The 22,404-nt window shown below is 38.9% G+C and overlaps 2 protein-coding genes across 3 annotated transcripts; both read right to left on the bottom strand.

Moving 5' to 3' along the window:
* Positions 1–395: 395 nt before the first annotated feature.
* Positions 396–1,811, bottom strand: LOC122914256 (olfactory receptor 10A4). Its single transcript, XM_044260888.1, has one exon. The coding sequence runs from the start codon at positions 1,434–1,436 to the stop codon at positions 459–461; it is 978 nt and encodes a 325-aa protein (XP_044116823.1). The 5' UTR covers positions 1,437–1,811; the 3' UTR covers positions 396–458.
* Positions 1,812–18,795: 16,984 nt separating this feature from the next.
* On the bottom strand, positions 18,796–22,008 carry LOC122914255 (olfactory receptor 10A2-like). Of its 2 annotated transcripts, XM_044260887.1 has the most exons (2): positions 21,085–22,008; positions 18,796–18,819 (listed from the first exon to the last, which is right to left on the bottom strand). In XM_044260887.1, the coding sequence occupies exons 1-2, from the start codon at positions 22,006–22,008 to the stop codon at positions 18,796–18,798; spliced, it is 948 nt and encodes a 315-aa protein (XP_044116822.1). The 2 variants fall into 2 exon arrangements, with proteins under 2 accessions (XP_044116822.1, XP_044116821.1); XM_044260886.1 differs by lacking the exon at positions 18,796–18,819 and having other exon boundaries at positions 21,055–22,008.
* Between the last annotated feature and the right edge of the window lie 396 nt (positions 22,009–22,404).

The raw sequence follows: 22,404 nt of genomic DNA, 5'->3' as shown, positions 1-22,404 counted from the left end.
GTGAAAGAATGACACAAAACTCTACCGCTTATTATTACCATAGTCATAAGTTTATCTTGTAAGCAAAAAGATCCTTGAAAGTTTCAAGGGGAGTTTGGAAACATAGATAATGTAAAGCAGGAAGTTCTAAAAGACATGGTTGAGGAAGTTCAAGAAAAGTTAAAACAAGTACAGAATGCAAATTGTAGTGTTGTCACTACAACTGTCAACTTTCAGATCAGCTCCCAATTTGTGTCAACTAGCAGTATCCTCAGGTATGTTGGTCCCCCAGTCCTATGGACCCAGGCCTATAGAAGTTCTTCATTGCTCATGTTCTTTCATTCAGAAACAGATCCTAGTAAAGTCCAAAATTCTAGTGTATATATCATAGCTCTTAGAATGAGGAGGCACTAAAACATACTTGAGGAGTCCTTTCCTATCTCCTTGCATTCCACTCATTTGGTTGGCATCACAGTCAGTCATAGTTTCTGAGGGCCCAGGGTCCTGTGGATGACTCGCTTCAGTGCAGCCTTAACTTCACTATTCCTTAAGCTGTAGATGATGGGGTTCAACATTGGAGTCACCACTGTGTAGGACAGTGATAGCAGTTTCTTGCCCTCAGGAGAGGTGCTGGATCGTGGTCGGAAGTATGTAAGGATAGCAGTGCTGTAGAAGAGGGAGACAACCAGAAGGTGGGAGGAGCAGGTGGAGAAGGCCTTGCGTTTCCCCTCAGCTGATGGCATCCTGAAGATAGTGGAGAGTATTTGGACATAGGACCCCAGGATTAGCAAGAAAGGGAAGAGAATGAATAAGACAGTTGCTGTCAAAGCCTCCAGTTCAAACAGAGAGGTATCAGCACACACCAGTGCAATGACAGGGGGGCTATCACAGAAAAAATGATTCACTCTGTTGGGGCCACAAAAAGGGAAGCTGAAAATCCATGTGGTTTGCACGGTGGCCACTGGAAAACCTGAGAACCAGGAGGCAGCTGCTAGCTGGGCACAGGCTCTGCGGCTCATAATGATTGGGTAGCGCAAAGGGTCACAGATGGCTACATAGCGGTCATATGCCATTGTGGCCAGGAGGCAGCACTCAGCAGCCCCAAAGAAGAAGAAGAAATACATCTGAGTGGCACAGCCAAGGAAGGAGATGGTTGTGTCTTGGATGATCAGAGTTCCCAGCATCTTGGGCACAATGACCAAGTTGAAGCCTATCTCCAGGAAGGACAAATTCCTGAGGAAGAAGTACATAGGATTTTGTAGAGCTGAGTCAGCTGTAGTGACTAAGATGATGAGAACATTGCCCGTTAGGGTAACCAGGTAAATAGTTAAAAAAAGGAGAAACAGTAGAGCTTGTAGCTCAGAAGACAAGGTTGAAAAGCTCACAAGAACAAACTCACTGACAATTGTCCAGTTTTCCCACGTCATTCTTCTGCCTAGGAGTTCATTGACATTCATTCTCCAGGAAGGTAGAGGTCTCCATATGTTATTTAGACCTCTATTATACCCTTAGAAAGAAAATGTATGGCCTCATTCTCTACCTTTTTTGTTATAGTGATTGGCAATCAAAAGCTGTACCTTCCAAAATGTAAAAAAAAAAAAAAAAAAAAAAAAAAAAGCTTCTCCTTTGGAGTCACAATATTTTGGAAGAATCCTAACCTGCTTTAGACTGCACATCATATATATTTACACATTCCTTGACTTTTCTTAGCTCTGTAGAGAATGTTCAAAATCATAGGTTCCCTTTGGGACTCCTACCCTTTCTTCAATAGTCAGTGGTACTAAAATAGAAGTCAGGCTTAATGCACAATGAAAGGTGGTGAGGTCAGCCAGGATATATTTTCTGCAAAATGAGAGTAGGAAAGAGAAAGTCAAGGAAAGTGAACCAGTAGTTACTAATGATCCCTTAGGTGAGACCTGAATGTACCCTAATCTCAAGCAGCCCACATTCACAATGGTTTCAGTATACCAGAGGAATCTTCAGTATATTAGAGTATTTCTTCATTTACCATCTCAGAATATGTCAGTTTAAAGGAGATGTGGAATATAGAGACTGCGGTTTATTCTGATTTTAGGTTAAATATTACTGATAAGTTGTATATGATGAGAAAAGGGAACACAGACTCAAGACAGTGTCAGACCATAGAAGGAATCCAGATGTATTACATATAAACCTTTTGATCAGCTTTTGTTGGTTGACTTGTGTCTTGACTTTCAAGAAATATGAGCTCAAGTGTATCATGTTAATAAAGACTCACTCAAATAGGCAGACTAATAAAATTAAATCCTGTGAGAAAGAAGCAGAAGGTTTAATCAGTACATCAATAACTAAACTTCAAACTGGGACCCTGAAATTCTGATGACTATAAACTTACATGATGTAATACATCTAAGGCACTTGCATGATGACTGATACATAACACATGCTAACCATAAATGCTAACCATTATAGTTTTTATGATATAATGCAGATCTATCCTTCAAAGTCTACTTCTTGTCTAACTTACTTCCCAAACTCACTGTAGTCCTTATTTTTCAATTCCTAGAAGAAAAGCATAATTTATTCATTAATATTATCTTCTGTGTACCAGACACTCTTCTAATTACTGAAGATAATGCATCTATAAATAAAACAAACAAAATTCTCTGCCCTAAAGGACCCCTCCCAAGATCATTGAGAATTGACCAAGGCCCTAACATATAATAGTACAACTCACAAATCTTAGATCCAAGAAAACAATCCTGAAAGTGGCTAGGTGGAAGAGATTTCTTATGTACAGTGGGAGGAACATTAGAATAATGTCAGACCTGTCCACAGAGACCTGGCAAGCCAGAAAGGGCTGGCAAAACATATTCAAGGTACTAAATGAGAATAACAGACAGCCAAGGGTTCTTTATCCAGCAATGCTGTCATTCAGAATGGATGGAGAGACAAGGAGCTTCTAAGACTGGCAGAAACTAAAGGAATATGTGACCACCAAGCCAGCCCTGCAAGAAATATTAAGGGGGGGTGGTTCTACAAAAGGAAGACCCATCCATATGCTGTCTACAAGAGACTCATTTTGAACCTAAAGATACATTAAGACTGAAAGTGAAGGGATGGAAACAATTTTTCATGCCAATGTATCTCAAAAGAAAGCTTGGGTAGCAATTCTTACATCAAACAAATTAGATTTTAAGCTAAAGACTGTAGTAAGAGATACAGAGGGACACTATATCATTCTTAAAGGGTCTATCCAATAAGAAGATCTAACAATTGTAACTATCTAGGCCCCTAACATGGGAACAGCCAAATACATAAGCCAACTGCTCACCAAAATAAAGAAACATATCATTAATAATACTTTAATAGTAGGAGACCTCAAAACTCCACTTTCAGCAATAGAAAGATCATATATGCAGAAGACCACCACCACCAACAACAAAAAAGAGCTTTGAATGACACATTGGACCAGATGGACTTCACAGATATATACAAAACATTCCAACCTAAAACAATAGAATTCTCACTCTTCTCAAACACACACAGAACTTTCTCCATAATAAACTGCATACTGGGTCACAAATCAAGTCTCAATTGATACCAAAAGACTGAGATTATTCCCTGCATGTTTTTAGGCCATGATGCTTTGAAACTGGAACTCAATCACCAAAAAAAAAAAAAAAAAAAATTAAAAACAATTCAAACACATGGAAGCTAAAGACCATCCTGCTAAAAAAATGTTTGGGTCAAATGGGAAATTGCATGCAAGTGTTGAATCACCACAATGTACACCTGAAACTACTATTATGCTGTACATTAACTAACTGGAATTAAAATAAAATCTTAAAAAAAGAGAAGGAGAAGAACTTAATTCATGGAAACTAACAAGAACAAAAATACATCAGTCCAAAACCTATGGGATACTGCAAAGGTGGTTCTAAGAGGGAAATAGATTCCCATCTAAGCCTCACTCAAATAGGAGGAAACTCCTGAATATACCTAAAAGAACTGGAGAAAGAACAACAAATAAAACCAAAATCAAGTAGGAGAAGAGAAATAATAGATTAGAGCAGCTATCAATGAATAAGAAACCAGAAATACAGTAGAGCAGATCAATGAAACTAGACACTCATTATTTGAAAGAATTTATAAGATCAATAAACTTCTAGCCAGACTTATCCAAAAGAAAAGAGAAAGAACCCAAAATTATAAAATTATGAATGAAAGGGAAGAGATCACGACTAACATCAAGGAAATAGAAACAATTATTAGAAATTATTATTGACTGCTATAGCCAATAAATTAAGCAACCTGGAAGAAATGGATGCCTTCCAGGAAACCTATAAACTACCAAGACTGAAATAGGAAGAAACTGACAATCTGAATAGACCAATAACCAGTAACAAAATTGAATCAGTGATCAAAAATCTCCCCAAAAACAAGAGTCCAGGGCCTAATGGATTCCCAGGGGAATTTTACCAAACATTTAAAGAAGAAACAAAACCTATTCTCCTGAAGCTGTTTCAAAAAATAGAAATGGAAGGAAAACTTCCAAACTCATTCTATGAGGTCAGCATTACCCTTACCCTAAAACCAGGCAAAGACCCCATCAAAAAGGAGAATTACAGAATCCTTGATGAATATGGATGCCAAATATCTCAACAAGATCCTAGCCAATAGGATCCAACAGTACAATAAAAGGACTGTCCATCATGACCAGGTGGGATTTATTCTTGGAGTGCAAGGTGGTTCAATATTTGCAAATCAATCAGTGTGACAGAACACATTAACAAAAGAAGAGACAAGAATCATATAATCCTTTCATTTGATGGAGAAAAAGCATTTGACAAAATACAGCATTCTTTCCTGATTAAAACTCTTCAGAGTGTAGGGATAGAAGGAACATTCTTCAATTTCATAAAAACCATCTATGAAAAGCCCATGGCAAATTATCATTCTCAATGGGGAAAAGCTGAGAGCTTTTCCCTTAAGCTCAGGAACACGACAAGGATGCCTGCTCTTGCCACTGTTGTTCAACTTAGAGCTAGAAGTCCTAGCTTCAGCAGTCAGACAACAAAAAGAAATAAAAGGTATTCAAATTGGCAAAGAAGTCATCACACCCTCTCTTTCCAGATGACATGATACTTTATGTGTAGAACCCAAAAGACCCTACCCCGAAATTACTAGAACTCATACAGCAATTCATTAATGTGACAAGATACAAACCCAATGCACCAAAATCAGTTGCTTTTCTATACACTAACAGTGTAACTCTAGGAAGAGAAATTAGGAAATTGATTGCATTTATATTAGCACCCAAAATGATAAAATACCTAGGAATAAACCTAACCAAAGAGGTAAAGGATCTGTACTTGAGGAATTACAGAACACTTACGAAAGAAATTGAAGAAGACACAAAAAAAATGGACAAACATTCCATGCTCACAAATTGGAAGAATAAACAGTGACTCTTAATCTCACGAAACAAACTGTGGGTTGCTGGGGGGAGGGGGATTGGGAGAAGGGGGGTAGGGTTATAGACATTGGGGAGGGTATGTGCTTTTGGGTAAATTGGAAGGGGAGATGAACCATGAGAGACTATGGACTCTGAAAAACAATCTGAGGGATTTGAAGTGGCGGGGGGGTGGGAGGTTGGGGTACCAGGTGGTGGGTATTATAGAGGGCACAGCTTGCATGGAGCACTGGGTGTGGTGAAAAAAATAATGAATACTGTTTTTCTGAAAATAAATAAATTGGAAAAAAAAAACATTTTTAAAATGTCTGTGCTGCCTAAAGCCATCTGTACTCTCAATGCCATCTGACCAAAGTACCAATGGTATTTTTCGAAGAGCTAGAACAAACAATCCTAAAATTAGTATGGAACCAGAAAAAACCCAAATCACCAAGGAAATGTTGAAAAAGAAAAACAAACATGGGGGCATCACGTTGCCTGATTTCAAGCTATATTACAAAGCTGTGATCACCAAGACAGCATGATACTGGGACAAAAACAGACACATAGATCAATGGAACAGAATAGAGAGTCCAGATATGGACCCTCAACTCTATTGTCAACTAATCTTCAACAAATCAGGAAAAAATACCCAAAGGAAAAAAAGAGAGTCTCTTCAATAAACGATGCTGGGAAAATTGGACAGCTATATACAGAAGAATGAAACCTGACCATTCTCTTACACCACACAAAAAGATAAACTCAAAAGGATGAAAGACCCCAATGTGAGACAGGAATCCAATAAAATCCTAAAGGAGAGCATAGGCAGTAACCTCTTCGACACTGGCCACAGCATTTTTAAAAAAATTATTTCTTATTTATTTTCAGCATAACAGTATTCATTGTTTTTGTACCACACCCACTGCTCCATGCAATCCATGCCCTCTCTAATACCCACCACCTGGTTCCCCCAACCTCCCACCCCCCAACCACTTAAAACCCCTCAGATTGTTTTTCAGAGTCCACAGTATCTTATGGTTCACTTCCTCTTTCAATTTCCCCCAACTCCCTTTTCCTAACTCCCCATGTCCACCATGCTATTTGTCATGCTCCGCAAATAAGTGAAACCATAGGATAATTGACTCTCTCTGCTTGACTTATTTCACTCAGCATAATCTCCTCCAGTCCCGTCCATGTTGCTACAAAAGTTGGGTATTCATCCTTTCTGATGGAGGCATAAGACTCTATAGTGTATATGGACCACATCTTCCTTATCCATTCATCCGTTGAAGGGCATCTTGGTTCTTTCCACAGTTTGGCAACCATGGCCATTGCTTCTATAAACATTGGGGTACAGATGGCCCTTCTTTTCACTACATCTGTATCTTTGGGGTAAATACCCAGTAGTGCAATTGCAGGGTCATAGGGAAGTTCTATTTTTAATTTCTTGAGGAATCTCCACACTCTTCTCCAAAGAGGGCACAGCAATTTTTTTTTTTTTAAACACGTCTCCAAAGACAAGGGAAACAAAAGCAAAAATGAGCTTTTGGAACTTCATCAAGAGAAAAATCTTCTGCAAAGCAAAGGAAACAGTCAACAAAACTAAGAGACAACCCACAGAATGGGAGAAGATATTTACAAATGACATTACAGCAAAAGAGCTGCTATCCAATATCTATAAAGAACTTATCAAACTCAACACCCAAAAAACCAAATAAGTAAAAAAATGAGCAGAAGGCATAACAGACACTTCTCCAAAGAAGACATACAAATGGCTAACAGATACATGAAAAAAAAATGTTTATCATCATCAGCAATCAGGGAAATTCAAATTAAAACCACTTTGAAATACCATCTTACACTAGTTCTAATGCCAGAAATTAACAAGACAGGAAACAACAAATCCTCCACAGAGGATGTGGAGAAAGGAGAACCTTCTTACACTGTTGCAGGAAATGCAAGTTGGTACAGCCACTTTGGAAAACAGTATGGAGGTGCCTCAAAAAGTTAAAAATAGAGCTACCCCATGACCCTGCGATTGCACTACTGGGTATTTATCCAAAAATACAGATGTAGTGAAAAGAAGGGGTGTGTGCATCTCAGTGTTCATAGCAGCAATGTCCACAAAAGCCAAACTGTGGAAGGAGCCAAGATGCCCTTCAACACACAAATGGATAAAGAAGATGTGATTCATATATACAATGAAATATTACTCATCCATCAGAAAGGATGAGTACCCAACATTTGCATTGACATGGATGGAATTGGAGGGGATTATGCTAAGTGAAATAAGTCAAGCAGAGAAAGACAATTATTGTATGGTTTCATTTATATGTGGAACGTAAGGAATGGCATGGACGATATTCGGAGAAGGAAGGGAAAATTGAAGGGGGGAAGTCAAGAGGCGGAGACAAATCATGAAAGACTATGGACTCTGGAAAACAAACTGAGGGTTTCAGGGGAGAGGAGGCTGTGGGGATGGGTTAGCTCAGTGATGGGTATTAAGGAGGGCATGTATTGCAATGAGCACTGGGTGTTTATACACAAATAATGTATCATGAAACACTACATCACTAGTACTACTAGTGAAGTACTGTATGGTGATTAAAAGAACATTAATAAGAAAATTTTAAAAGAATCCCTGCCCTCATCTTCTAGCAGAGAAAACAGATTATATGCAAATTATATAATAGGATGTACAATATGTTAGGTGGTGTTAAGAACAATGGAGAAGAATAAAAGTGTGGAGAAGGAGACAGGTATTTGGGGTGTGGGGAATGAAGGGAAGCCCTCCCTGAGCAGAAGCTGTTTGAGTAAAGTGCTCAGCAGGTTCAGGATGTGTAGTCAGGGTGGTAAGGGAAGGAGGAAGGTAAAGAGGGAAAACAGTGAGAAAATGCTATTTTATAATTTTTGCTGATTCCTTTTTTTTTTTTTAAAGATTTTATTTATTTACCTGACACAGAGAGAGAGATCACAAGTAGGCAAGAGAGGCAGGTAGAGAGATGGGGAAGCAGGCTCCCTCCTGAGCAGAGAGTCCGATGTGGGGCTTGATCCCAGGACCCTGAGATGACCTGAGCTGAAGGCAGAGGCTTAACCCACTGAGCCACCCAGGCACCCCTACTGATTCCTATTCATTTAAGAAAAACTCAACCTGGACATTGCTTTTTTAAATAAATACTTTGACACTTTGTCAATTTTCAAGTAAGTGTTAACATTTAATGAGCACCAGATAAGTGCCAGGCACTATTCTAAGTGTTCTGCATTACATGAAGTCTCACAACAAACTGAAGATATAGGGATTGTTATGAGGCCCACTTTAACCTGAGGAGGCACAGAAACGTTGAACAATCTCTCCAAGATTAGACAGCCAGCAAGTGTTGGTATCAAGATATGCTTCCTGGGCAGTGCAACTCTGCTTCATGGCTTTACCCATCAGACGACTCACCCACTCTGAGAACAGAAAAAAGTCTGAGCTCACAGGTGAGGGCAAGCAGGAGTTTTGGGCACAGGATGGTAGTAACAGAGCAAAAATAAAGACAATTTCTAGAGAAGATCATAAAGGTATTAGCAACACTGGAGAGCTAGAATACCACTTTCATAGTCCTAGTATTAAAATAATCATTAATTTATATCTCCATCTCCATACTCTAGATGGCATACTACTTGACAGTAGAAACTGTTTGCAACTTTTCATCGCAATTCCTAACAAGTAGATACCCAGTAAATTGATATTGAATAAATGAATGAACAATGAACACAATGTGGAAAATGATCATGGAAATATCTGTATAGACAGAATGTAGGCACAGTGAACCCCATTCAGAAGGCTCTTAGATACAAAGACTACATACTCAATGATACGGCCTCATACAACTTACACAGATTTAAAGAGTAATAAGGGTTATAAATTACACTCATCATCTTCCCCTATCCCAAGCTGCCTCCTGAGGGAGCGCCTGGTTGGCTCAGTGGGTTAAGCAAAGCTGCCTCCTTTTATCTGCCTCATTTCAGGAAATGACAAACCCAGCTGCGTGACCCAGGAATTGGGAAAAAAATCCTTTAATTCATCCCCCAAACTTGATTGTTTTTCCTCCTAAACACCAATTCAGTGTCATCATCTACATCCCCACCACAACTGCCTGTGGATTCTGGCTTTTATTGTCTCTGGCCTGTTAATATTGCAGGATTCTGGTTTTCTTCAAACCATCCTTTACTTGTGTGTGATGTGATAGCAACTCCAATTAAGTTACTCACCTGCTTAATGTCTTTCGATCACTGCCTACTGTCCCTGGTCTTTTTCTCTGGTATCTGCTTTATTTTTCCAGTTTCAGTAGTGTGTTTCCCTACACAGCTGATGCTCTGGTTATACAAAAGTACCTTCTGTTCTGTACATATATCATGTCTCTCACTCCTTCTTATCCTTGTGTATGTGGCTCTCCGCTTTTGCAAACCTCTTCCTGCAATTATGTATAATTTCTTCTCATCTTACAAGTCTCAACTGAAGCATCATTTTCTTGTGAAGTTTCCCTGTGCTCCCTTGGTGTAATCAAGGGATTATTCTTAGGGTGCCTGGGTGGATCAGTCAGTTGAGTGTCCGACTCTTGATTTTGGCTCAGGCCATGATCTCAGGATTGTGAGATCTAGCCTTGAGTTGGGCTCCATGTGGAGACTGGAGACTGCTTGGGATTCTTTCTCTCCCTCTTCCTCTGCCCCCTGCCACGACACCCTACCCCACTACACTCTCACTCTCTCTCTCTCTCAAAAAAATAAAGGATTATTCTCCTCTTATAACACTTTGGGTAGAACTCTATTAGAGCACTACACAATTTTGTATGTGTGCATATATTTATATTATCTAATTATTAATGCCAGGAATAAAAATCTATTCAGTCATCATTGTATCTTTTGTACATAACAGAGTCCTTAATAAGTGCTTGCTAATTAATGTAGCCTATGATTTAATTATTTTTAGAGCAGTTTAATGATGCTATAACATCTCAAGTTGAACTTACAATTAAGTATAAGGCCTCTGACAGTGTGTGTGTGCGTGTGTGTGTGTGTTACAGATGGTACATTCAGTTTTGTCTTTCAATATATATTTATTTTTAATGTTTTGCTCTGTTCTGAGAACTTATTTTAAAAGCTTTATTATAAGAGTTTGCATCACTCACTGTGCCACAGATGTCCACTCCCATCAAATATTTAATCAAAACTTTTCTTAGGACAGAGCCATGACTCTGGAGCATATCACTTAAACTATATCCCAAAATGAGTTGGCACCAATTTTCTAAACTCCTATTTCTAAACTCCTAGCTATTTAGCAAAGCTATATTTTGTTTTATTTTGTTTTGTTTTTTCTATCAGTGACTTTAAATCATTTGAAACACAAGTTGGGTATAAATAAACAGTTTTTTGTACTGTTTGAGAATTTCCTAATGACACATAACCAGATGATACTACTTAGACACTGGTCACCATGTAACAAAAGGCTAGAAAGGTTCTCAGAAAGGGTTCTCAGGCCAAAAGTTCAGATGTTATCAAAGAAAATCTCAGTTAAGGAGCAGAGATGACTTTCCCTTTTCTTTCAAACCACATCCTAAAGAGAATCTCTACATTTAAGCCCAATGAGGATAAATAAGGGCAGGGACAGGGCCAGGGGTGGGAGCTCAGAACCCTACTTGCTTGGCTTTCACTTTTCTCCTGTCCCCTGAAACAGCTCCTTTATGCTTCTTCTTAGGCTCTTATGACTGCACAATACAACATGAATGCATGATTCAAAACATTTCATTTGCCTCCCTCCCACAGCTGTAATTATATATTTTCCTTCCTCTGTCTTGATCCTTCTCCAACCATCCCTTTGTATTGCCTTCTTTTGATCTCCTTTCCTTTTTTTCTCTTCTATTTCTCTCACCTTTCTCTTCAGTTTTTACATTTTGATCTGTTTTCCTCTATTAAGCAGGGAAGAGATGGTGAAGGGGAGGTTGCTGGGACCTTTTGTAAAAAACTAATCTTCCTGTAGCTTCATGCATGTAATTGTGGTTGTCAGGATGTTATCAATGAAGTATAATCTAGCTACTGTTTTACAACTGGTCTTGTAAGCACAGCGCCTTGGATAAATGTAGCTGTGTTTGCAGCCATCAAAGGGGGAGAGAAACCTATGGAAGCAGAAGTTATACAGAAACTTAGGAGATGGTCTGGCCAGCTACACTTCTATCCAGAGTATCTCTTTTCTGCGGTAACATCTTGGATATTCCATGCACTGTTTAAGCAAGAAAGAACTAGATAATATACCTATGAAAAGTTTGTGAAACTAGGGTGTCTGGGTGGCACAATTGGTCAGTTGGTTGAGATTCAGGTTTCAGCTCAGGTGGTGATCTTAGGATCCTGGGATTGTGTAGGAAGTCTGCTTAAGACTGTATCTCCCTCTGCCCCTCCTCACCCTGCCCTCTCTCTCTCACTCTCTCAAAAAAATAAATAAAAACTTCATGAAACTCTCACATAAATGATAGTTTGGGGCCACATAGTTATAACAGCAAGGACTTTAGAGTTATAAATTCAGAGTTGAAGTTCTGGTTGTTACTTTTTAGCTGTGAGACACAGAGCTACTGACATGACATTTTCTGAATTACAGTTTTCTCAAATGTAATATGACTATTATTATAGATACCCTAACCATGTGAAATTAGATTATATATGGGCAAATGCTTCCACCATTCTAAAGCCCAATGCATATATTATCAGTGTTTTCTATCTTTTCCCAGATAACTTAATTTGTCAAGTCTTATAAAACCCCATGATTTTTTTTAACCTGAGACCTCTGATCTTCCTTCCTGTTTCCTAGAAATATGTCAAAGAAAATATATTTTCTTGGTAATAAGTCATCATTCTCTTTATAAGAGAGCTCATCTGTGCTGTGTCCACTTTGCTCTTTACTTACCTCCTGTGAGTGAAATTTGTTTCACATTCCAGAGAACCCCTGGACTGTATCAGCTACTCTAGAGTACTCTGAGACTATACCCAAATGAGCAACTCCAGGGGAGTCCTAAAATATGGCTATATCTGTGCAAATCATTTCAGAAAATCCCTGGATTGTGTCTGTGTCAATCATTTCAAAGGTACTCTGGGTTGTACCTGTCTCTGTCCTCATTGGTGGTGAACTCTGGTGTTCTGCCATGTCAAAGAAGCCATTCTCAAAGAAGCTTTGTCCAGGGCTGTATAGACACCCCAGATAAATCCTAGGCCGTGGCTGAGTCAGTTCCTGTAAAGAAGCCCTGAGTTGTGCAGCATTAGTCATTCCAAAGAAGCTCTGAGCTGGACCCATGTCAGTCACTCTAGAGGATTCCAGGCTGGGTCTCAGGACTATTTTGGTCCCTGGTGTTTACTGTAATAGAGTGATTTCCCCAATGCTTCCTCTTCCTCAGATCAAGTCATAGGTTCACTTTCTGACAGGTGTGAGTTTTGAGGAATTCCCAGGAGTAAAAAATTCATGAAGGTTCTGCAATCTCATACAGGGAGGAAGATCTTTGCTCCAGCTCCAACTTTTTCTACACTCATGAGGCTACAAGAGCAAAGGGAGAAAAACTCAGGGTCTGTCTATTCTTTGAGGTTTGCACCAGAGAGAGATTAGAAAAGCATGCCAGTATTCTTTTTTCCCCTCAGCTTTATTGAGACAAATTGACATATAACACTGTTTAAGGTATATAATGTGACGATTTAATACATGTATTTATATTGAAATGATTAACAAAATAGAGTTAGTTAACGTGTCCATGACTTCACAAAATTAACTTTTTGTATATGTGTGTGGTGAACCATTTAATATCTACTCTCTTTGCAACTTTCAAGGATATAATACAGTAATATTAATGATAGTCACTATGCTATATATTTGATCCCCACAACTTATACATCTTATAACTGCGTTTGTACCCTCTGACCAACATCACCCTACTCCAACCCCTGATAACAGCTATTCTACTCTCTTTTCCTTTGAGTTTGTTTTTCTCAGATTCCACATTTAAGTGAGATCATACAGTATTTTTCTTTCTTTGTCTTTGTCTTTTTCTTTCACTTAGGATAATGCCCTTGAGGTCCATCCATGTTGTCCAAATGGCAGGATTTTCTTCTTTGTTATGGCTGATGAATATCCCATTGTATGTATCTATACAAATATCACACTTTCTTTATCCTTTCATCTGTAAATGGACACTTGGGTTGTTCCAATGTCTTTGCTATTGTGAAAATGCTACAATGAACATGGGATTGCAAGCATCACTTTAAGACAGTGATTTCATTTCTATCATACCAGTATTCTTTTACATCTCCCCACACTTTTGATTCTCACTGGGCTGATTCTTTGGGAGTGTTTCTGACCTGGAGTCAGAAGTTTTCAGGCATGGAGAGGAGAACTCATTAATCATTTTCTAAGCCAAGTGGAGAATATTAATGAAAATCATAAGCAGTTGGTTGGAGGTGCCATTGGTTGAGGAGCTATTAATTCCTGATTATGAGACTGACGCACTACCTACTGAGCTAACGAGGCACCTTAATTCCTGATTAAGATGAAAATAAGGGGGCATCTGGGTGGCTCAGAGGGTTAAAGCCTCTGCCTTCAGTTCAGGTCATGATCCCAGGGTCCTGGGATCGAGCCCCACATCAGGCTCTCTGCTCAGAAGGAAGCTTCCTCCTCTCTCTCTGCCTGCCTCTCTGCCTACTTGTGATCTCTGTCTGTCAAATAAATAAATAAAATCTTAAAAAAAAGATGAAAATAAGGAAGTCTGACTAACAGTCTTAAAGTCTTAATCCTTCTGGAATAAGATTGAAGTTGAGGGATAAGATGATGTTCATGCTTTGAGATAAAATTTCCCCAAGCTAATTAGGGCTTCATTCAAAGACTCTAATGTATCTCTGAACATTTCTTATAGTTCTTCTGAAATAGAAATTTTATTGCATGTTTCTTACTGAAAGTGGTAACTATATCTGACTTCTTCATTATTTTTTGCCTAGTATCTGGCATAGTGCCTGCAAATATGTGGGTGAATTTTTGTACAAGCCATATTGAAAATACTGACCTTCTGGGGCACCTGGGTGGCTCAGTGGGTTAAAGCCTCTGCCTTCGGCTCGGGTCATGATCCCAGGGTCCTGGGATCGAGCCCCGCATTGGGCTCTCTGCTCCGCGGGGAGCCTGCTTCCTCCCCCCTCTCTCTCTCTGCCTGCCTCTCTGCCTACTTGTGATTTCTCTCTGTCAAATAAATAAAATCTTTAAAAAAAAAAAAGAAAATACTGACCTTCTGCATCATTCTTCACCTACATGACCTGAGATTTTCCACTGCAATTAATTAGGATGGCATGTTCATCTTGCAGTTTGGGGTAGGGAAGTGTAGCATACTTCCAACAAAAGTGATAACAAAGGTGACTCAGTGGATAAAAAAGAATAGCTATTTACTCTCCCCCTGATAACCTGTCTCTTTGTCTAGTATATAACATAAATTCCTGTTAGTTCCCATATTTACTTGGAATTACAACCAAAAGTAGTGTAAGAATAGAAATAGCTACATGACTTCTCTCTGCCATTCTTCCTCTTATCCTTTCTCTCTTCTCAGATACTGAGTACTTGCATTTGGAGGAGGAAAAACTGTATTACAGGCTTCAATGGCCAATGAGAAGATGCACAAGGTATATTTTAAATGTTTGTTCCTTCAGTCAACAAGTAATAGTTGGATACCTACATTGAACAAGGCAGTGGAATTTCAGTAGAAAATTTCATAAACTTTGTTCTTGTCCTCATGGAACATGCAGTTTAAATGGGAAGACAGATATGAACGAACCATATAAAAATGTAAAATTACAACTGTGTTTTTCAGAGTCCATAGTCTGTTGAAGTGGCAGGGGGGGGTGGGAGGTTGGGGTATCAGGTGGTGGTTATTACAGAGGGCACGGATTGCATGGAGCACTGGGTGTGGTGAAAAAATAATGAATACTGTTATGCTGAAAATAAATAAATTAATATAAAAAAATAAAAACAAAAAGTGAAATCTTATTTACAATTGCACCCCAAACCATAAGATACCTAGGAATAAACCTAACCAAAGAGGCTAAGAATCTATACTCAGAAAACTATAAAGTACTCATGAAAGAAATTGAGGAAGACACAAAGAAATGGAAAAATGTTCCATGCTCCTGGATTGGAAGAATAAATATTGTGAAAATGTATATGCTACCTAAAGCAATCTACACATTTAATGCAATTCTTATCAAAGTACCATCCATCTTTTTCAAAGAAATGGAACAAATAATTTTAAAATTTATATGGAACCAGAAAAGACCGCGAATAGCCAAAGGGATATTGAAAAAGAAAGCCAAAGTTGGTGGCATCACAATTCCGGACTTCAAGCTTTATTACAAAGCTGTCATCATCAAACAGCATGGTACTGGCACAAAAACAGACACATAGACCAATGGAACAGAATAGAGAGCCCAGAAATAGACCCTCAACTCTATGGTCAACTAATCTTTGACAAAGCAGGAAAGAATGTCCAATGGAAAAAAGACAGCCTCTTCAATAAATGGTGTTGGGAAAATTGGACAGCCACGTGCAGAAAAATGAAATTGGACCATTTCCTTACACCACACACAAAAATAGACTCAAAATGGATGAAGGACCTCAATGTGAGAAAGGAATCCATCAAAATCCTTGAGGAGAACACAGGCAGAAACCTCTTCACCTCAGCCGCAGCAACATCTTCCTAGGAACATCGCCAAAGGCAAGGGAAACAAAGGCAAAAGTGAACTTTTGGGATTTCATCAAAATCAAAAGCTTTTGCACAGCAAAGGAAACAGTTAACAAAATCAAAAGACAACTGACAGAATGGGAGAAGATATTTGCAAATGACATATCAGATAAAGGACTAGTGTACAAAATCTATAAAGAACTTAACAAACTCAACACCCAAAGAACAAATAATCCAATCAAGAAATGGGCAGAGGACATGAACAGATGTTTCTGCAAAGAAGACATCCAGATGGCCAACAGACACATGAAAAAGTGCTCCATATCACTCGGCATCAGGGAAATACAAATCAAAACCACAATGAGATCCCACCTTACACCAGTCAGAATGGCTAAAATCAACAAGTCAGGAAATGACAGATGCTGGTGAGGATGGGGAGAAAGGGGAACCCTCCTACACTGTTGGTGGGAATGCAAGCTGGTGCAACCACTCTGGAAAACAGCATGGAGGTTCCTCAGAATGTTGAAAATAGAACTGCCCTATGACCCAGCAATTGCACTACTGGGAATTTACCCTAAAGATACAAACGTAGTGATCCAAAGGGGCACGTGCACCCGAATGTTTATAGCAGCAATGTCCACAATAGCCAAACTATGGAAAGAACCTAGATGTCCATCAACAGATGAATGGATCAAGAAGAGGTGGTATATATACACAATGGAATACTATGCAGCCATCAAAAGAAACGAAATCTTGCCATTTGCAACAACATGGATGGAACTAGAGCGTATCATGCTTAGCGAAATAAGTCAAGCGGAGAAAGACAACTATCATATGATCTCCCTGATATGAGGAAGTGGTGATGCAACATGGGGGCTTAAGTGGGTAGGAGAAGAATCCATGAAACAAGATGGGATAGGGAGGGAGACAAACCATAAGTGACTCTTAATCTCACGAAACAAACTGTGGGTTGCTGGGGGGAGGGGGGTTGGGGGAAGGGGGGTAGGGTTATGGACATTGGGGAGGGTATGTGCTTTTGGGTAAATTGGAAGGGGAGGTGAACCATGAGAGACTATGGACTCTGAAAAACAATCTGAGGGGTTTGAAGTGGCAGGGGGGTGGGAGGTTGGGGTACCAGGTGGTGGGTATTATAGAGGGCACAGCTTGCATGGAGCACTGGGTGTGGTGAAAAAATAATGAATACTGTTTTTCTGAAAATAAATAAATGGGAAAAAATTGATATAAAAAAAGTGAAATCTTAAAAAAAAATTACAACTGTGATGGATATGTAACTAGGAGAAAATGATGTAGCTACAAAAATAGCACCACTATTTCCCATTTCCCTGGACATAACTCTGAGTAGGAACTTGGATTACAATTTAATTAAGTTATGAGCAGCAATCCCAAAATTTCAGCCATGTCTTTATCTAAGACAAAAGCCTTTCAAAAAATATAAATTAATCATCAAGAGCTATTTTCTCAGTCCCAGCAACCCCAAAGGGGCCTCTGTAAAAGTGGAAGGTGAAGTAAAAGAATTATCATTGCCCTATATAATGGTGTGTGGTTTTTATTGTGAAAAATAAAGATGCCTTGAAAATGATGAGTTAAATAAGAAAATATTTATTTCATACTTATGTGTTTGACTCCATTGTTTCTGATGACCAATGCATATCTTGGGAGATGAGTTTGGATTTGTGTGTTTGATTCAAACTACTCAACTGGAAAAAATAAATGTATCTGAATTCACATTGCTTGGTAGATGTTGAACTTGGAAATGTTGATTTATGTTGAAGGGAGCTCTAGATCTAGGATTTCGTAGTTATTTTTTTTTTCAATGACCATTTTTTAATGTTTGGATTAGAGACTTAGGAGTTTTTTTTTGACAAAAACACTCAGATGATGAATAGCACTTCTGAAGGGCAGACTATAGTAGACACTGCTGGAGTTTCTCTTCAATCTTCCTTGGTCATTTTGACTAGCTCTGAGCATCCTTTGTCAACTTCTGAAAGCTTTACTTCTAATAGCTTGTATCTGAGACCTTTAGAAGAATTCCCCCAGGGCACTGGGAGAGAGTGGCACCTAGGAGTTTTAATTCTCACTCTTCCCTACTTCCCAGTTTGCCAGGAGCCAGTAGATGACTGGAGTAGAAGTACAGAAGCCTACTTCTTCTGACACAAAGCAGAACAAACTAAACTTTATTTATTCTCTGGAGTTCCCTGCTGGATTAAGGCTAGTCTGGGATTGCACCCCAAATTATATGTTTGCTTAGTTTCTTCTCCATTCCTGCTTTATTTTTCCCACTAATTTAATGGTTTTTCCTTAGTAAGTCACTTGCACTTGAGTCATTGGCTTCCGTATCTGGTTCTTGGATAACCTGATGAAAGCAGCTGGTCCCAAGGCAAGATCAGTTACTGTAAGTTTGGGGAAGATGTTTCTAAAAGGTGAAAAGTGGTTCATAACAGGAATACAAAGGAAAAGGCTTGAACTTTCTGGGGAAAAAAATCTCTTTCATACTTCTTTTATGGATCTCCTCTAGACTTTCAGAATACCTGTACTCTACTACAGGAACTGGTCTTGCTCTAGAATCAGATCTTCTTTCTTGAGCATTGTGTTTTTTCACATGCAATCCAGCATATCCTATCAATTCTTCCTCTAAAAATTATTCAGAATTAATTTCTACTGAAACCTGATAAATTACATTCTCTATTCCAAGTCACCACCACTTCTCAACTGGATTACCCATTCATTTATTCATCTTTCATATACTATTGAAAAATTAGAGAATAATTTCATCATAATGTAAAGTTTGTATTGGGCAAAGCAAACCAGAATAGATAAAGTAATAACTTTCAACACTGAAGCAAATGTCATAAGACCTTGGCATCCCTTAGTTGTTTTCAAGAAAGTTTTAGAGGTGTGCCTGTGCTTGAGGCTTCATTCACAAAGAGGAGCATCTATTGTTTTGTGCAGCTTTTGGTTCCTGGCAAGTGACAGTGACTCTCATGACCATATAAGGGCTGCCCCACTGGTTCAGAGCATCACACCATCTGCCTTATCTCAGTACCAAATACTCTTTTACTAAATAAACCATCACTGACATTTTCATTCTGTTGTTACTATGCATGTTAAATATCTACTGTGGCAACCTCCAGTGTCCCTGAACTGCATGTCTGAGCAGTCTGTGCTGTCTCTCCACATACCAGCTGTGTTTCTGTTAAAACTCTGGCTTCAGAGTTCCATATTCTCTGAGTGGTCTGCCCTAACCCATTTTCCCATAGTATTTTTGATATAGAGTTTTTCAGAACATAAGTTTTTCAGGAATTGCCTGTGTCATATAAAACAAATACTTGTGCAGTTTTCATTTTCAAGAGTTACAGGTACACTGGGGGGAAAGAAACATGTAAAAACAAGTATAGCATAGTGTATTCAACGTTTAATTTATCTGTTGATAAAATTGGAATAGATGCATGTTGGAGAGAATAATTTATGGTTCTTGAGGGATTACAGTGAAGACCTTGAAAGATGAGATGGCTCTGTCTAAAATAAATGGAAAGCACCTTTCAAGTAGAGAAAATAGAGTATAAAACATCACCAGCTGCTAATCACCTAAACTATTAACTCAGAAGTCTGAGTGAAATTCACCATTTTCTCTAATTTACTCAAATATTTCTTCCATATTCTTCAAAATTGATTTCCTTCAAATTCAAATTTGAGTAATTTTTTACCTATTATATGAACAAAATGTTTGATGACATATGTTATTGATGTGACTGTGGGGAAAAAAGAACACTTGTAAACCGCTTGTGGGTATATAAAATGGTACAATCAGTTTTGAGGGAAATTTGCCAATATATAACAACATGATACATGTATTTACCTTTTTCTAAATTTCTAGATTTCCATCTGTCTGATATACTGGCAAAAATATTAAAATGCTTATACATAAAGCTATTTTTTAATGCATGATTTGTAATTATAAAAGATTTGTTAAGTGAATTATGGTATACCTAGGAAACAGAGTACCATGAAACTACAAAAAGAATAAGAAATATTTTTTGGTTAAAAAAAGCTATGTTGCAGTTAGCTAGATCCTTTTAAAACTTTGATGAAAACAGAATTACAAGACATTAAGGAGGACACGTGTTGTAGTGAATAGGGGGTATTATATGACTGATGAATTACTGACCTCTGCCTCTGAATAATACATTATATGTTAATTAATTGAATTTAAATTTCAAAAATCAGAATCACAACAGGAATTTATAATGTTACTTCAACAAGGTTTAAAAACCTGAGTATTGGATAGAGAGAGAGCCCACAGAAGCTCAGCTCATTCTTCCTGGCAAAAGTAGAATAAGGAATAAAATGATTGTGGGAGTTATAAAGGTGTAAGTATGGGGATTATCAATACATTTTCTTATATTCATAACATATACCAATGAGCTTAGAAGAACTGCTTCAAGGGCATGTGAACTGAAGTAAGACAGTGATGAAAGTTATGCATTGGGAGGGGTCATAGGGTTTTCTATCTGATGAATGAGTCAGAACTGTTCAAAAGGAAGAGAATGTGACATGATGATTTTTACTGATTTTGTCCTGTAACTAAATGTGTTCTTACATTAGGATTATAAGCAGTTCTATACTGTTCATAGTGTGGACACAAGAATGTTAATATCTGGGATTACTTGGCACAGAACTGTTGGAATACCAACAAGAAAAATAAAATAAGCCTACCATGAGCAGAGGAGTTTTCCAGGTGGTAGCAATAGGTCTTACCTACTTCTGTGCTCTTTTCCCTGCACTGAGCTTCAACAGCTGGGTTTCATACGAACAGAGATGTAAAAAGAGGCAGAGGAATCCCAGATAGGAAACTGATTGCTCCCCATTCAGTACACTGACTCTTCTTAATGTCTATGGGATGCAATTTCTAAGGCCTAAAGCCTTTTGGAAGATCCGGCCAAGAGCATTCTTCACCTCATTATTTCTCAGGCTATAAATGATGGGGTTCAACATGGGAGTCCCAACAGTGTAGGACAACGACAGCAGCTTTTTGCTTTCAGGAGAATTATTGGATTTAGGCCGAAAGTAGGTGAGGCTTAATGATACATAGAACAGGGAGACAACAAGGAGGTGGGAGGAGCAGGTAGAGAAGGCTTTATGCCTCCCTTTAGCTGATGAAATCTTTAGGATGGCAGCAGCAATGCGAGTGTAGGAACACAGAATCAGCAAGCAGGGTATCATGACGATCAGAATGGTTCCAACAATCGCATAGATCTCAAACAGTGTTGTGTCTGCACAGACCAGCCTCAGCACAGGTGGGCTGTCACAGAAGAAGTGATTCACCTTGTTAGTGCCACAGAATGGAAAGCTGAAGAGCCAGGTGGTCTGCACAGTAGCTACGGGAAAGCCTGGAAACCAGGAGACAATAGTGAGTTTGGCACGGGTCCTTTGGTTCATGATGACTGGGTAGTGCAAGGGACTGCAGATGGCCACATAGCGGTCATAAGCCATGGTGGCCAGGAGGAAGCATTCATCTACTCCAAAGAAGAAGGAGAAATACATCTGTGTGGCACAGCCAAGGAAGGAGATGGTTGTGTCCCAGGCAAGCAGGGTCCCCAACATCTTGGGCACAATGACTAGGTTGAAGCCAATCTCCAAGAAGGACAAGTTCCTGAGGAAGAAGTACATGGGACTGTGTAGCATGGGGTCAGCCAATGTAACCAGGATGATGAGGCTGTTTCCCATCAGGGTGACCAGGTAGATGATTAGAAATGTCAGGAAGAGTAATGACTGTACTTTGGTAGGTAAGGAAGAGAAGCTCAAGAGGATAAACTCTTCAACTCTTGTCCAGTTTCCTCCAGCCATAGATAAAGAAAAGAATCCCCAGTTGTGGTCATGGAGAGAGATTCTTGATTGGAAGTGTCAGAATCTGGGTTTGTTTTTCAGGTTCCTTTTTAGTGTCAGGAAAAGAGGCAAGGTCAAGATCTCAGTTGGAAGAAAAAGGGCCTTGTATTGTCTAAGAATAAAGGCACAAGGAAGAATGGCCAGAGCTTCAACTCAGAGATGGGCCTGGGCAAGCCTCTGGAGAATTTGATATTTCCCTATTTATACATTAATGTATTCAGGAAAGCTATACCAAATCAAACCCATAAGTCCATGAAGGGGCCATCCAAGGGCACATTTTGGGAGACGTGATATTCCTGAAAATACCTAACCTTTTGAGAAACAAGCCCAATGTTCATGATTTCATTAAAAACACAT

This window comes from Neovison vison, chromosome 7, assembly GCF_020171115.1.
Source record: "Neovison vison isolate M4711 chromosome 7, ASM_NN_V1, whole genome shotgun sequence".
Classification (NCBI taxonomy): domain Eukaryota; kingdom Metazoa; phylum Chordata; class Mammalia; order Carnivora; family Mustelidae; genus Neogale; species Neogale vison.
The sequence above is the reverse complement of the archived record's forward strand: the minus strand, read 5'-3'. Positions and strand labels throughout refer to the sequence as shown.

What these genes read in the sequence shown, in the direction of transcription:
- LOC122914256 (XM_044260888.1), bottom strand. Translation starts at nt 1,436, where the DNA reads ATGAATGTCAATGAACTCCTAGGCAGAAGAATGACGTGGGAAAACTGG.
- LOC122914255 (XM_044260886.1), bottom strand. Translation starts at nt 22,008, where the DNA reads ATGGCTGGAGGAAACTGGACAAGAGTTGAAGAGTTTATCCTCTTGAGC.